This window comes from Corvus hawaiiensis, chromosome 21 (assembly GCF_020740725.1).
Source record: "Corvus hawaiiensis isolate bCorHaw1 chromosome 21, bCorHaw1.pri.cur, whole genome shotgun sequence".
Lineage (NCBI taxonomy): Eukaryota > Metazoa > Chordata > Aves > Passeriformes > Corvidae > Corvus > Corvus hawaiiensis.
In genome coordinates this window covers 2,618,008-2,633,988 of record NC_063233.1, presented here as the reverse complement: position 1 = coordinate 2,633,988, position 15,981 = coordinate 2,618,008, and the positions used below count along the sequence as shown (strand labels likewise).

At 50.4% G+C, this 15,981-nt stretch overlaps 1 protein-coding gene across 2 annotated transcripts in view; it reads right to left on the bottom strand.

Annotated features, from left to right (window-relative positions):
* The window catches only part of GPSM1 (G protein signaling modulator 1), a 66,868-nt gene that overhangs the window by 37,118 nt on the left and 13,769 nt on the right, over positions 1-15,981 (bottom strand). The window contains exons 1-8 of one of the 2 annotated variants that reach the window (XM_048325687.1): positions 10,208-11,019; positions 6,965-7,186; positions 6,368-6,503; positions 5,954-6,096; positions 4,704-4,827; positions 3,830-3,945; positions 3,461-3,616; positions 1,698-1,806 (exon numbers count right to left, since the gene is read on the bottom strand). In XM_048325687.1, coding sequence (XP_048181644.1) covers positions 1,698-1,806; positions 3,461-3,616; positions 3,830-3,945; positions 4,704-4,827; positions 5,954-6,096; positions 6,368-6,503; positions 6,965-7,186; positions 10,208-10,359 — 1,158 coding nt within the window. In that variant the 5' untranslated portion in view covers positions 10,360-11,019. Of the gene's footprint in view, positions 1-1,697; positions 1,807-3,460; positions 3,617-3,829; positions 3,946-4,703; positions 4,828-5,953; positions 6,097-6,367; positions 6,504-6,964; positions 7,187-10,207; positions 11,020-15,981 lie in introns of those variants that run through there. The other variant, XM_048325688.1, reaches the window with a different exon arrangement.

The window sequence follows — 15,981 nt, the reverse complement described above, 5'->3', positions numbered from 1 at the left end:
GCACGAGCCACGCTGGAACAAAACCATAAATCCCCACATTATTTATGACAAAGCCCCAAGCGCCAGTAAAGGGAGGCAGATCAAAGGGCTTATCACCAGGCATAAATCCCCCTGCCAATTACAGGAGATTTGCTGTTGACATCATCTCCAGAGAAATTACTATGTCCTGGTTAGGTCTCACAGTCCTTGATGCTCTATTAAGTGCTTCCCTGACTTCCACTCATTTCAGATCATCTCCAAAGCTCTATTAACAACCGAGGGCAGGACAACGATCCTGGGCAGGACCTGCCACGCACACCACAGCAGAGCCCTGCTTTCTGCCCTCAGCCTCCCAGGAGCTGCACTCTGAGATGACAGAAATACTCTGGAGCAGTGTCCTAGAGCTGGGTCAGCTTCCAGGATTTTAGGTATATCTCCTTCATTCCAGTGGAATTTTGTAGGTAACTTCTGATCACCCTGCAGCAGCTTCCAGTGTGGTCACCCCAGCAGGTTTCATTTGGATTCAAATGTCACCATTAGATCTTCGTTGGGAAGAAGGTGATGGGAAGTGAGTTATGAACATCAGCATGAAAAGGCTGAATGCCACAAGGTTTCTCCTGGGCAAAATCCTGGTGCTTGTCAAAGGGACAGTCTCTGCACTGCTCTGTTATTCATGACGGGGGAACTTCATCAGCCACCAGCCATGAGGAACCCACTCCTGACACAGCTGGAGCCACAGCCAGCACCCTGGAATGACAACACTGGGAACCCCCACCCTGCTGGGTCTCTCTTCCTCCCCTAAAGGCCCCAGGACCACCAGTGCTCATCCTCCCATGGCCCCTCAGCCAATGTCTTGCTCTGAGGACTCAGCCACAGCCTGAGTAGACGTGGGAAAGTTAACCTGTCCTAAAATGTACAGGGCCAAAGAACAGTATTTCTTCAGTGTGTCTGATCAGTATAATTAAATCTGTAATTAGGCTGCTGTGTCAGCCCTACTCAGAGATTTAGCCAACCTAATAGACAGGCAGGAGAACACCCAGCACACTTACACATGGTGATTTCAATTAGTGCTTCAAGAGGGCAATTTCTTCATCTGGGGAAGACTAAAGAGGCCACGGCCGATTTCCTCAACACACTGAAAAGAGCAAACAGTGCAATTCTGGCTTTCTGCACTTCTGAGCCACCTAAAAACAGCAGGAAAGCTGCAGAGAGCTGGGCAAGGCCAAGGTGAAACCCCAAAGGGGGTGGCAGTGGCACAGGGCTGGCTGCAGGCTGTGTGCATCCAGGGACAGCATCCATTGCATCAGGACACTGCAGGTCCAGCTCAGCTGGAATCTCCTTGTGCTCAGGAAAGCGGGATCTTACAGACTGGACACCAAGAGGTACCTGAGTGCCTTCACACCTGCTGAGTGCACAACACCTTGGCCAGCCAGTGGACAAGTCCCCAGGTCCTTTCTCGCCCAGGAACATTGGTCAAGAGCAAAGAACAGCTCACACATTTGCTGTAATTAAGGGGAAGGCTGGGAGCCTCCCACCAAAAGTGTGTTTTCCAGCCAAGCTCTGCAGTTCCTAAGGACACCACTGAAACAGCACACAGAGAAGGGCTTTCCAGAGCAGTGAGAGCAAGATAAATGCATTAACAGAACTCATTGGCATGAAATAGTCTTGCTCTCACCAGGGGTCACAGGTTCCCTCTGATTTGCACCAGCTTCTCTTACCTCTTGGGAGATTTCAAGATGTTTCCTTGCAAAGTGCAAAGCCTGCTCATGGCTCCCCAGGGAGACGTAGGCATTTCCAAGACTCCAGCAGGCTCTTCCTTCTCCCACCCTGCAGAACAGGAAACTGTCAAACCACAGAAATGCTGGGCAAAGCCCAGCAGGGCCTTCTGGAGAGCACTGCCAGCCAGGCTCCTTGCTCTGCTTCCACCTCCACAGAGGTTCTACACTGGAAAATGACGTGTGCTGGACATCTTAAAATCTTCTTACACTGAGCTCAGCAAGAGCTGGGGATAAATAACAGCCTGGAAGCAGGACTGTACCCAAAGGGACAAAATTTAAGCAGTAGAGCAAAGGCTCAGGATGGTTTGGCTTCACTGGTGAGCACAGCCCAAGAGGAGAAGCTGGAGCTCCTGTCCAGCTTCCACCTCACACAACCAGGGCCCCTCTCCAGAGCTGCACAGAGGGAAAGCAACATCCAACAGCCCAGAGCTAAACCAGCGAGAAAATGGCACGGAGAGAACATTGCAGGCAGCAACAGCTCCAGCTGAGCCCCAGCACTGCATCACCAGGGTGAACACACAGCCTGGAACTGCATCCAGCAGAGGACAGGAACAGATCTCCACGAGGTCTCTGGGCACTGCTGCTGGTTTCCAGGAGGCAGGGAAAGCAGGTGGATGTGGAGCCTGCCCTGTGCAGCCCAGACCCCCAGCCTGGCTCCCGTGTCCCTGGAGCTTCAGCAGCTGTTTGCAGGAGCAGGCAGAGCCTCCTGCTCCCCAGAGCCTGCTCAGCTCTGCAAACGAGCAGATGTGGGGGGAGAAGGGATAAAAAAAGCACCTGGGGGCGCGGGGGGAGGTTCAGCATGACTGCAACTCCCTTTTCAGAGGTTTGGGCGGGTTGATCAGCATTTCAACGTTTTTCTTGTCACCCTGTTCAATACCTTCTGCTCATAGGGTGTGTTCCCAGAAATGCAGGAGCCCACAGGCCTGCACCCCCACAGCATGATTCACCCTTGGGTGGGATTGTGCCTGCTCCGAGCAGAGACTGCCCGGGTGGTGGCACAGCTCTCCCATCCTGATGTCCCTGCTCCATCTAGTGGAGGACACCCAGCTTCCAAGGGAATTCAGCACATTCAGCTGAACGAGCTGCCTGCCAAGTCACTTCAGCTGCAAAAAAGGCTCAGGATCAGAACATCCAGGAAAAAAGAACCAACCTCTCAAAAAAAAGAAAAATTAAGTTGTTTTTTTTTTAATTAAAAGGCCAAGCCTCCTAAATAATGAGTAGCAAGACCAAGAAACAAAATACATCATCTCCACGCCCTCTATGCAACATCATTTGTTTGCACATGGAAGTTTCCAGCATTAACCCAGAGCAACAGGGCAAAGTGGCAAATCTTGTGTGCCTTAAACACAGAGCTTTTAAGGAAAAGACAACTTCTGTGAACGTAAGGGAGCTCTCAAGAGACCCTCCTGGGATAACACAGCAGCGGCCACTGGCAAAGCCCTGAGCATGATGCATTTTCTTGAAGTACCCCTCGTTAGAAATCTCACTCAGCCCACACAGATACAGCATTGAGGGCCCAATCTCCAGGTTTGAAAGACATGAGAAAGGTGAATCATGTCATGTTTTTGACACATGACTGGACTAAGGATGGGCTGCCCAGAGATTTCAAGAACACACATCACTAGTGTTTAACCCCAGCAAGAGAGAACAGTAAGTCAGAGAGGGCTCAGTGCCCCGCACCCTCACCTGAGGCACTCCCTTACCTGTCTCCCAGCTCCTGTGCTATCACCAGGTGCCTTAGGTGGTACTCGATGGCTTTTTCATAGTCTTGAAGCAGTGTGCACGTGTTCCCCAGACTGTAGCAAGCCTGGGCTTCTACTGCTTGGTCTTTGAGCTGTCTGGAGAGCTGGAGCGTTTTCCTGCAGGGAACAGGTGGGAAAGAAGAGCCCCGGTCACTGTCAGGCCACAGGGAAGCCACCCCTCGGTGTGCCCTGTGTCGTGCTGACACCTTTAACACCCTGCATCACCCGCCACACCAGCCCTGCCACCTCAGGTCCCTTGTCACAGCCCCTGGAGCTGAGGGATTGGCTGTGACAGCTCGGGATTCCCAGGGAACAGCCCCTGGCACTTACTTGTAGTACTCGGCGGAGACGTCGAACCTGCCCAGGAAGATGTGGGCGTTGCCCAGGTTGCTGTAGGCTCTGCGCTCGGCTGCCTTGTCCCCAAACTCCTTGGCAATGGCCAGGCGCTGCAGCAGACACAGCTCAGTCAGCACAGGCAGCACCTTCCTGTCCCACAGCAGCTTCCCTGGGGATTCACCTGGAGGGCTGCAAAGCTCCCACCCGGCGAGGCCGTGCTGCACCTGCCTGTCAGGGCTGGGTGCAGCAGGAAACCTCTTCCTCCTCTGCAATTCAGCACCAGGAAAGGCCCTTGGAAACAGGGGAGTGATGTTGCTGGCCCCCCAGCATTTAAAAAGCAGAGGAGCAGTGAATGTCCAGGGTGCTGAGCACCTTCCACTGCAAGGGAACTGCTACGCACACTGCAACAGAAGCTAAATTGCATTTGAATCAGGGCAGGAACTTTGTCACCTCACCTCCCCGTAAACCTTTGCAGGAAGTTATTATGATCTACAAGCAGCATTTATTCTTGATCAACAGCTCTTTCAGCAGCCTAATTAAATTCATGGCTTGCATTTATTAAAATCTAGACTGAGACAAATTAAGAGCAAAAAAAAAAAAAACCCTTGCTAGACCCAGCTGCAATTTGCCCTTGGATATCTCCTTTGGTTTCCAAGCCAACAGCACCCTTCCCTCAAGCTGCTCATGAGGTGCTGATGGGGACTGGAGTAAGATTTGCTCAGTGTGAACTGGTACAACAGGGCACAACCCTGGGGTTCACACAGGAGGGAAGAAAACAGCTGGAGAAAACATCTCCCTATGCCTGCTGGGCTGTGGTAAGGAGGAAAGCTGCTCCCAGGCCCAGGAAGGGAGCAGAGGTGTCTCCTACCTCCTTGTGGAAGGCTATGGCCTCACTGAAGTTGCCCAGTAAGTACTGCGTGTTGCCGAGGTTGCCATAAGCACGGCCCTGAGCAGCTCTGTCCCCCAGCTCCTTCACCAGGGACAGGTTCCTCCTGAAAGAAACCAGAGCAGAACATCCATGAGCCACAGCCCTGCAGGGGACACGGCAAGGAAACTTGCATAGAAAGGAAAGAGAAGGCATTTCCCTCCCAAAGCACTTGGGGACAGGTGACAGGCTGGTGACAGCTCTGGGAGCTCGTGCCAAGCCAGGGGTGCAGGTCCTGCTGCTCTGTCCCCTCAGGCAATGGGTGGCTCCGTGCAGGAATCACACCTGTGCCCACACACTTGGGTCTGACACATCCCACATTCAATCAGAAGTGCCACCTCACTGCAGAACCGGGGGCACAGAAGATTTCCCTGCCCTGCTCCAGGGAGAGAGGCAAGATCCACAGCCCCATGCCATGGCTCTGCTCTGGGAGCTTCCTGGCATTTCTTGACCTTTTTTTCTCCTTTTATACAGGCAGCACACAGAGTGGTGGAACACTCACTGCTGGCACAAGTTTACCCCCCTGGCTATGCTACATGCACCGTTCATTGGAAAAAGGGTGGTGAGCTATTTATAGGCACTACCACATCCTCAGATACGAGGAGAGGGATATAACATCTTATCACTCTCTTCACTTAAAAAGCCTATTTTAAAAACCGCTTTATAAAAGCAAAACTCTGAAGTACGAGGAGAAAAACATGAGCCCAAAATTCTGGTGACAACCTCCCATGTGGCACATCACAGTGATCTTTGAAATGATTTAGGAAAAGGAAGGATGCTACAAGCAAGATGAAGTGCAGATCCTTGAGAAGAACCAGGACTTCAAAGGGACTCTTCCCTTGGGTGACAGGGATGGAGACGCACAGGGATCCATCCTCACGGAGGCCAGCAGAGAGCAGCAGGGGCTACAGGAGCTGCGAGTTCAGCTTCCCAACACAGCCCAGGGAAGCAGCAGACTGTTGCACTTCACGGCATGATCACAATTCAAACCACAGCGAGTTTTACAAAGCCAATGCCAGGATGAATTTTAGCTCAAATTTTATAAAAGACATTTTCTCACCTTCTTTGAGATTAATTTGCCAACATAGCTTGGCATCTCAGGGGAATATTCCTGATCTATTACAACCTGCAAATTCTCATTCAGTGGCCCTGTTCCCTGCAGCAGAAGAGGACGGCCAAGCCTGGATACTTACTCATAATATTCTGAAGCTTTCTGCAGCGTGTCCTTGACCTCCTGAGGCAGGTAGCCCGGGTCCTGGGCCGTGTTCCAGGATAAATGCTTTCCCTTTGCATGGTAAACATTTCCTATGTTATAGAGTGCTCTGGCTTCACCTACCTAAAGGGAAGAAGAGCAGGAAACAGCAAGGTATTAACTTCACATCCCAGTGTGGTCCTTTCCATTGCTGGGCACAGATGGGCCGAACCACAAGCCCACATTTTCCTTTCCCATCTTCACCCTCACAGCAGCACGAGATGTGTGGTGGCAGCCAGAGAGGAGAGCTTCACCCTGCAGCCCCTTCCAAAGCCCACCTCCACCAGATCACATTTACTGACTTGCAGACAGATTCTTTTTAAAGCCAGGAAATATTTCCTGTTGGAACCATTACCTTGTCTCCCTGCTCCCGAGAAATGTCCAAGTGTCTCTGGCAGCAAACAACGGCTTCATCAAACTGCCCCAGTATTTTCAGTGTATTCCCAAGGTTGCCACTTGCCTTGGCTTCTCCAATTCGGTCTCCAATGGTTCTACAAGATGGAGGTGTTAAAGAGCTCAGAGACTTTTATTCACCAGCTGCTGGAGGCAGATTCAAGCTGCAGCTTTGCAGCACACACGTGTGGCTGGAGAGCTTCCCACAAGCTCCCACAATTCTGAAGGCAGATCCTTGTTCCCTATTTGCTGTCTCAGAACTGCTCTAATGACTGCAGGTCATTACAGGGAGTACCTGGGGACAGAAGTGGACCCTGTCCTGCTCTTTCTCCAAGCACCCTCCTCACATCCACATCCCTTTCTCCATCTCCCTGCTCTGAGGGCAGCTGACACATTCCCATCGTGTCCCAAGTTCTCCACAGGACAATCACCCCCAGGGCCAGTTTTGGATGTGGATTTCTGGAGCAGATCCACTCAGGCTGCTGGGCTCTGACCCCACAGAACCTGTCCTCACTCAAGGCTGTGTCTGATGAGGATGAAGCAGTGCTGACACACTCACCTGGCCAGGGTAAGGTCATGTTTGTGGTACAGCAGGGCCTTGGAATACTCCTTTAGGTAGAAATAGGCATTGCCCAGCTGGCTGTAGATGGCACTGAGAGTCTTCAGGTCCTCTGTCCCCACCTGCACTGCTGCTTCAAAGAAGGCTGCCCCAGCTTTGAAGTCCCCAGCCTTGCACAAGCGCTCTCCTTCCAGGGCCAGTTCCAGGCAGGATGCCTCCATTCTGCCAAAAACAAGGGAATTATTTCTAGAGGAGTTTGGCTGCAGTGCTCCCACTCTGCTCTGCAATGGCTACAGAGTTTGCTTCATTCATACCTTTACATTTTCCCCTGGGCTCAAAGCACAGGAGCATCCAGATTCCAGTTTCAAGTGGAAGGTGTCCCTGCCTGTGGCAGGGGTTTGGAAGGGGATGGTCTTTAAGGTCCTTTCAACCCAAACCATTCTAAGGTTCTCTGATTTACAGACCATATCTTCAAGCAGCCCAAGGCAGCCCCTGGGTTCCCAGTAGGAATCTGGACAAGAAGCTCAGGGCTCCTGGCTCCAAGACATGGAATCATCACAGGAGTAACAGCTGTGCTGCAGAAGCTACATATCCCACATATCCAGGTATTTATACCTGAACCATTTTCCCTGGGGTAACAGAGAGGGAAGCCAAAATGTAACAGGTTTTTACTGGATACCAGAGAAAACCCTGGACAGTGCAGATTTTCTTGGCCAAGCAGCTCCCAGTGCTCGGTGTCTGCTTTTCATTAACTCTCCTGCTGTCACTTTTTCCACAGGCACTCGGCACACTGGCCTCCAGGCCAGCTTTCCCCCCGTGCACTTTCTGACACCTTTGGCACTGGCACACTCCACGCTGTCAGAGAGAGCACTGTGAGCAGTAACACTGCTTCAAGAGAGAGAAAACACCCCCCTCTGAGTGCCCCACCAAGTCCTCTCTAAGTCACAGCTGTCCCTGTTAGACCACGCAGATCCCAAGTTTTCCAAAGGGATTCCTAAGCTTTCATTGGAAATGTCTCACCTGCTGCACAGCCAGCCCCTTCCCAAGGGGGATGGATGCAGCATGTTCCCACTCCTCTATTCAGATGCTTCTCTTTGCTCTCCTTCTGCTCAATTTATTTTTAAAAGTCAAAACTATCTAGGTCAAAGGTGGACGTCTGCTGAGAAAAAAAACACAGCTCCCTTGTCCAGAAGCAGAACAGCAAGGGTCTGTCAGAAGATAATAAAATGCCCACAGGTGGTTTCTAGTCTGTTCTCAGCACTTGGAGGAAGTTTGTGGTACCCAGCCCAAGAGAACAACTTGTCCAGCAGACTCCTCCTGGAGGAGTTTCCTGCTGAGCCTTGGAAGATGCTTCCCAGGAGCCCAGGCCCAGCCCTGCAACCAGGGGCTCCGCAGAGCAAGGACAACCTGCCCTGCACACACCAGCTCCAGGACACAGCTCCTCCTGCTCCAGGCCCGTGCTCCCACATCTCCATCCCACACCAGCACTCGCCTCTCCTTCCCGAAGGGGCACAGGGAGATGCACATAGGAAATTCCAACCCTGACACGCTTGCCCTACAAACAGGCAGAACGCTGCTTCCTCAGCTGCCTCAGCTGAAACAAAGCCAGTTCCTCCAGGAGCAGTTCATAAACCCTCTGAAATCCAAGCCCATTTCCCTGGCAATCTCCCTGCTGAGTCGGCTCCGCGTGGCTCCAAACACCCAACGCTTGGCAGCCCCACGGCATCCTCCAAAGCAGGACAGCCACAAGGACTGACCAAACTAAAGAAAAATAGCAGAAGACCTGGTTTTAAACTCTCCCCTCAAACACACCTGTGACCTCTTCTGCCTCCCTGTTCATTTGTCCCCAAAGCCACCAGGTAACAAGAGGGAGAAGGGGGTTGTGAAGCCGCTGCTGTGAGCTCCCAGCCCGAACTCCCACACAAACATTTGATTCCAAAGCAAAGCCCACATTTGAGTGGCTATTTTATTTATACAAGAAAGCTGCTTGTTGTGCCAGTGCTGCATTTGTCCCTGCCTCAGCTTCTGTTTGACAGCAGGAATAAAAATATTACGACTAAAAATATTTAACTTCTCTCTGCTGATCCTCTTGCTAGACCACATGAAAATTAATAAGTTTGTGCCTGGGGATCCCCCCGAAATTTCATCAGTCCCAAGGTACATCCATGGTTTGTAGATCCTGCATCATCATCAGGCATTGACAAGTCTCTGCTGATACATCCCAAAGAGCTGAAAGGAGCTTTGGGACTGAAGGAAGACAAGGAACACCCTGTACTCAAATCAGCAGGATTAACTTCAGGCAGCTTAGTGGGGATGAATCTTGAGAGGACCTGAAATGCAGGAATGAGCCACTACCACTGGAGTTAATGATTCCAGTTAGAAGGTGGCAGAGACAGAAGCAAACTAACTTGAGCTCAAATTTCAGCCCAAACAAAACTCTTCCCAATATCCAGGTTCTCTTTGAGAAACTGAGTTCACCAGCTGTAAACAGTCCAAAAAACTGAGCTGGAGACTGATTTCCCAAATTCATGGCATAGCTCACATAGAACTTCTTGGGTTATTTTAAGAGCTTGAAGGTTCCCATTCCGACAGCAGCAAAACCCAGGTACACACTGCAAGGGTGGGACCATATCTGCCATACCCCAGTTTTGTGTCCCAGAGCCCACTTTGTGACCCACTCACACTCTCTGGGTGCTTCCCTGGTGTTCTCATAGTAACTGTCCAGGCACAAGGCAGGGACATGACCTCCCAGTGCACACAGCCCTTAATTAAAATCTGTTTGTCCTTGAACAGGCTGCTCTGCAGAGTATCTGACTTATCTAATTAACATCACTGCTCAGACTGGGACCTGAGCAAACAAGGGGAAGGGACAGGAAGCTTTTTCCCCTGCATCCTGCTCTGCCAAGCCTTCGCTGCCTTGGACAACAAACAAGGACTGCAACTATTAATAGAAACAAAACCCACTTGTAAAACCCACCTGCCCTTCAGAACTACTTTTGGGAAGCACCTTTGCATGCAGTTCAATCGCTTTAGGCTCAAAAGCACTCAGGAACACAATGCCAAGGGCAGAGGAATCAACTAAAGGCCAAGCAACAAACTCGAGCACACTAAAACTCCACTTTAAAAAGCTTCCAAAGCCCATAACTCAACTGCCCATAAAATACAACTAAAAGGACAAACCTGAACCACCCTGACAGACCAGTAAAGGGAAAAGTCCATGACAAGGTCCAAGCTCTCCCCTACCTCTTCTGCTGTCTGTGCATTTTCTGAACGTACACCCAGAGCTCCAAAGCCACTGGCAGAAGGAAGCAGTGGGGCTGAGGTCTACTTGGAACAATCTTGCAGGCAGGCAGGCCCCAGGTTTTTGCAGATGCTGATGGCATCTTCCCTCCCATACAGCACACGCTGCTCTCCAGTTTTCAGCTGGTCTCCAGTTTCCACTTCATCTGCACAGGCAGCACAACCATTAATTAAGGAGCATTGCTTTTGTTGCCAGAGGCCTACAGAGAGTAACGTCTTCTTTCCTCCAGGAAATTCAATATCCTCCATCCACTGTTGTTTCAGGTAGCAGAGAGGTGAGTCCACTGCTGAATTCCAGGAACAGGAGTGTCTTGGCTCACTCACGTATTTTCAGTGTGCACAAGAAAATGAGCCCTAGAAGAGTCCGTGGGATGGTCAGAGGCAAGCAGCTCCCTCCCTTCTGGACTGCTCTTTTGCCCTGTGGTCCATCAGCTTTTCCTGTTGCTGCCTGCTTGCTCCAAGAGCAGAAGGGCTTCAAACCTGCCCTTGTCAGGTGGAGAGCTCAGGGTTCCTCCAAAAGGTCACCTTTGGGCAGAGCACTCCTTAACCTGCCAGGCTCCGAAGAGGCCACCCAGGAAGCTTTGCAAGTTCCAGAAATGATCCAAGCAGCTCTCAGACCTGGGAAAAGCAGAAGGCAGATCCCACAGAGCACATCCCTGCCCATTTAAATGGGCCCCAAACCAGCCCTGTCTGAGAGGCACATCCTGCTCCCTCCCAGCCCTCAGGTGTGAAGTTTCTGCTCTGCTGACACAAGGGAACACGCCTGAGCCTGTGTCGCCTCAGCAAGCACCTGCTGCTCAGGCCTTAATGCCAGCAAAGAAGATTCCCATTGTCCTGAGTCAGCAGATTACTGGGACAGGCTGGAGGAGCTGGGCTGGGCCATCTGGTGCAGCTCAGAAGAGACTTGGCACAACACGAGCTGCTTTTCACAGCTGGGACACTGGGGCTGCTTAACACAACTCCCCCACCATGCTCAACCTTCTCTCCACCAACACATCCCAGATCTGACCATGGGAGAGGGGAAAGGTCACTTCAAGCAGCCCCTGCTCACAAGCTTTGCCCTAAATCAGTGCAAACCACTCAGATTCGTGTGTTCCTCCAGACAGGTGGGATTTCCAAATATTCACAGAATCACAGAACGGTTTGGGTTGGAAGGGAGCTTGAAGATCATCCAGTTCAATCATCCCAGACTCCAGCCTCACCACAAGCACCCAGAAAGGTCCAACAACCTCCCCCAGATCCAGTCCCAGACCAAAACATTTCCTTCTGAAAGCAGGGAGATGAGAGGCTGTGTCAAGTGTGGCCAGACAAGAATGAAGTTTTGAAGACACCATCTGTAATTTAGAAATCAGAACAGGGCTGGTGTGCCCAGCAACAAGTCCCAGCATCACTTCCCAGCTGGAGCTGGGCAAGTCCTGCAGCTCCTCCACACCTTGGATTACACAATCCCATAAAACAGCAGTGAAGGAGGAGGCTCCCAGAGCACAACAGCAAAGAGAATATTTTTTGAAAAAGCAATAAAAGGCCACATATAAATGCAGTGTTTGGCCACAAATGCACTCAGCAATCTGCCCAGAATTCTGCCAGGGGGGCGAGAGGGTGGCACAATGCTGGCAGATGACTTGGTCCCCATCAACGTGGCACCTGCCAGTCCCCAGTCCAGGAATGGGTGTTGCTTCTCACACTCATGAAGCAGAAAAGGGTGACCTTCCACTGTGCAGTGACAGGCAGGAGGAAACCTCTTCCCAATCCAACATGGGCAGGGCCTCCCTCCCTCCCTCCTTAAGTTTTTCTTTAAAGGATAACTGATGCGAAGGCAGAAAGAGCTGAGAAGAACGGGAGGAGCAGCCTTGCACAAGAATTGCCAGGGTCACCCATCACTGTCAGGCAGCAGCTAATGAGGAGCTGGAGCACAGATTGCCTTTTGCCTGCTGCAAGCTTGTTCAAAGAATTCCACAGCAAAAATGTGCCTTTGGAAAAGGTAAAATACAAAGATTCTTACATATCAAATGTTTTCAGCAATTTGGAGAAGGCACAGACAGTCCCAGGAGTGCTGGGGAAGCCAAGGACACTGTCAAGTGAGAAATAAAGGGAGCAGCACAAGGTATCATCAGTGCCATTATCAACCATCACCGTGACTGCTGTCAAGCACTATAATTAGGATTTTATAATTGGTGATGATAGAGGTCCCCAGAGTGGGAACACCACGCTGGAGTGTGGAGCCCACTCAGACCTCCCAACATCCTGCTCAGGGCTGCCTTGCTCACAGCAACCTGTCACTGCTGACAACAAATCCCTCAGGTTACACAGAAAATTATCGTGTCACCAGACAGAGCCTGGGGTCAGCTGCCTGCTGCCTTAAATATTACAAATACCACAGGGCAAGAGAACCTCTTCCTGCCTGCAAGGTGAAACTGCCTTTAAAAAAGGAGAAAAGGGAAAAAGAAAGGTATTTATAGAGATTTGATTCACGTTAGTGGGGGCGACTGCAAAACTCGTTCCCAATCAGACCTTGCATAGTTCAAAACTCCAAGCTTTTAGACAGAAGGCAAGGCAGAAAACAACCCATCAAAACCACCAAGAGTAGTAAAAAATTCCCCTTAGTATTTCTATTGATATGAGTTAGCGAAGCAACAGATTTTAGCATCTTGCTTGCAATCTGATTAAGTTTTGTACAAAAATAAATCTAATTCCAGAGTGCTGGTGATGAGCAATTAAACATTTTCCGAACCAAAAAAGGATCAGATTTACCAGGTGCTCAGTGTAAATGCATACTCACTGCCTTAACGAACTAAATGTGCATTTAAATAATTACTTTCTTCAAGGGCGTGCTGCCAGTCAATCAAGCTGGGAATTATTTCCCTTCAGCAATTTCCTTTCCCAGCCCTGCACGGCTCCTGTACCTGAGGACTCTGAACCTCCAGGTCCAGGTGGCTCCAGACCCTTGGGGATGTGTCCCCTCCCCTGACAGGGACACACTGGAGGAGTTCACATTTTCCCTGTGCCAAAGCCTCAGCAAAGGCTCCGACTGTTTTCCCGTGCTTCCCTAGCTGAGGAAAGCTGTTCCAGATGCTCCTGAGGCACAGCCCGAGTTTATTCACGGTGAATTTATACGCATTTAGCCTCAGGCCAGCCCTGCACTGCTCTTCTCTGCCCGGGGCACTCTCCCAAGGGGTTTTGGGCAATTTTCCATGGTTACTCTGCCCCAGGTAGGGTCCAGCACATTCACACCTGCCTCTCTCTTGCTCCCAAATGAGCTCCAATCCTTAAGAAAATCCCCTTACTTGCTCCTAAATACACGTGGTTTCAACTTCCTACCCTGAAATGGCATCCCCTTGCCACAGCACTGCATCCATCCATCATTCAGTCCCTCTTATCCATACTGCTCCATATCCACACACCCAGCAGCAACCTGGCAGGAGAATAATGGAAATACTCGATTATCTCACTCCCAAAACCAGTTCAGGTGTAACGTGGCCAGCACAGCCCCTCACTCCCCACCCACAGCACATCCCCAGCCCTAATCCTCTCCTGACAAGCAGTTTTCTGTACCAAACACAGGCTGGCAGGCAGGGTGACAAACAAATCAAGATATACATGGAATTAGCCTGATTCAAAGCACTTCTGGAAGCTTGAAACCAGCACACAGGAGCTGGTTCCCCTCCAGCCAAAGGGCAGAACCCCTGGGCCACCCTGACCTACAGCTCACCTCATTAGTGAGGGGAAGGAAACAAAACCTCCCGTTGAGTTTGGAGAGGCAAGGTCAGAGATGAAACCATGAATGCTGCACCCCGTCCTCCCCAGCTTCTGAACTGGTTCCAAGCATCTGGGCCAGATCCCTTCACATCTCTGGGCCTCCAGCACATCTGGAGGGGAGGAGGTTCTCACTCCACACACTTTTGCTGGTAGGAACATTGCAGTGAGTCCTTTCAATGACCCCTGAGCTGAAAATAATAATGTACACACACACTTGCTGCTGCTGGGGAAGTGTTTGCTCAAGCTGGAGCTCCAGGGATTACCCAGACGGAGCGATTTTCACCGCAATCTTTTGCTAAGGGCATGAAACAGAAAATCCAGAGGGAAAAGCTACAGGGAGTTCTGGAAGATGCTGGGTCTGTGTGCTGGCTCCAGGTTTCCTGTCCCCTCACTGATGCAGCATGAGTGCTCCACAGTAGTCATTTCAGCTAATTGCTATCTACCATTAGCTGCAGAGTACTTACAAGGGATTCAATTCCACTGCATATTTGCTAATAAATCCCAAATGACACTGAGGAAGACAGCTGTATTTAGCTGCCTTTACCCTCTTATTAGCAGTGCTGAATAGGACCCCATTTCAATGCAGAATGGCTCCAACAAGCTGCGTCATTGTCAGAAATCCAAATTCAAACTCCCCACTGCCTGCTGGAAAGCAAAAGTCATCCAGCATTCCCCTGCTTACACAACCTCTGTGGCTTTGATCTGTGGGGATGGGAGAACAGAGGACAGATGGGAGTTATTTGCTGTTTTCAGAGCATTTTGTGAAGCAGTTTATGATGCCGAGTCGGTAGGTGCAGAAACTTCAACCTAAGGACTCCATAATATTTTGCAGAAGTGCGAGGGCAGCAATTACCCCATTTTTCAAAAAGGCAGCTGAGGCTCTGTGGGCAAATTATGCCTTGCTGTGAGTCAGCTGTAGAGAAGGGAAAGGAACCCAGGAGCCCTGGCTCCCAGAGCCTCTGCCAGGGCTCCCTCACGAGTGCCAAGGGCAGCTGCTCCATCGGGAATGAGGTGCAGCACCTTCCATCCAGGCAGGGATGCTCACACAGCTCGTGCCACCAGCTCAGCACGATGCTAAACAACCACTGAAGATGCCCAAAGAAGTGCCCCCAACTCCAGGAGCTGAAGACATTCTTGACCTCTGGAAACCTGATCCACAGCTGGAAGGTTTGGGCTCTCAGTAAATGACACATTGGCAACAATTATCGTGAATCCATGACCCAAATCCTGCCCACAAATGCAGCTGGACCCACAGAAAGAACAGACAACACAAGGAAATTTTTCTGTGTCAGCTGAGGAGTGAAATTTCTACCAGGCAGAGAGCACAAATTTAAATCATTGTGCTCCAAAATTACTCAAGTATCAAAGGACTACCATGGATGTAATTAACTTGGAGCACTTGAAAATGCTCAGACGAGATTAAGGGGCAAATGTGAATTTCATCTCATCCTGGTTAACAGTTTCACTTGATACCCAGTTTCAAAGCACTTAAATTATAGGATGCAAATACTTTGCAGGGTCTGAGGAAGTGATGATTAAGGAGATATCAATTTGAAAATTAATTCATTAAAACATGTTCTGACTCCCAAAGGAAAAAAATATTATTATGAATCCACCGAGTGTATGAACTGATCAAATTCTCTGAAGGAGAACTGTGCAGGAGAACTCACTTTCAAGAAGAGTGAGAACAAAATGAGCCTGGAACACAATCTCTTTGCACAGCTCATCACCAGGACATAAACCCAACCACCAGCAGCCATCTGAGAAAAAGAGAAATAAACGCAGAGGCCAGGAGCACCAGCTTGCCAAATACAAGTGGAGTCATGATGCTGATGCCTGAGGATGCTCCTTCCTTCCCAGGAACACAAAACCCAGCAGTTTGTCTCTTTCCTGCAGCACCTGACCCCTGAAATGTGCCCTGCAGAGCTCCAGGCAAACCAGCACCTGCAACAGGATGGGGT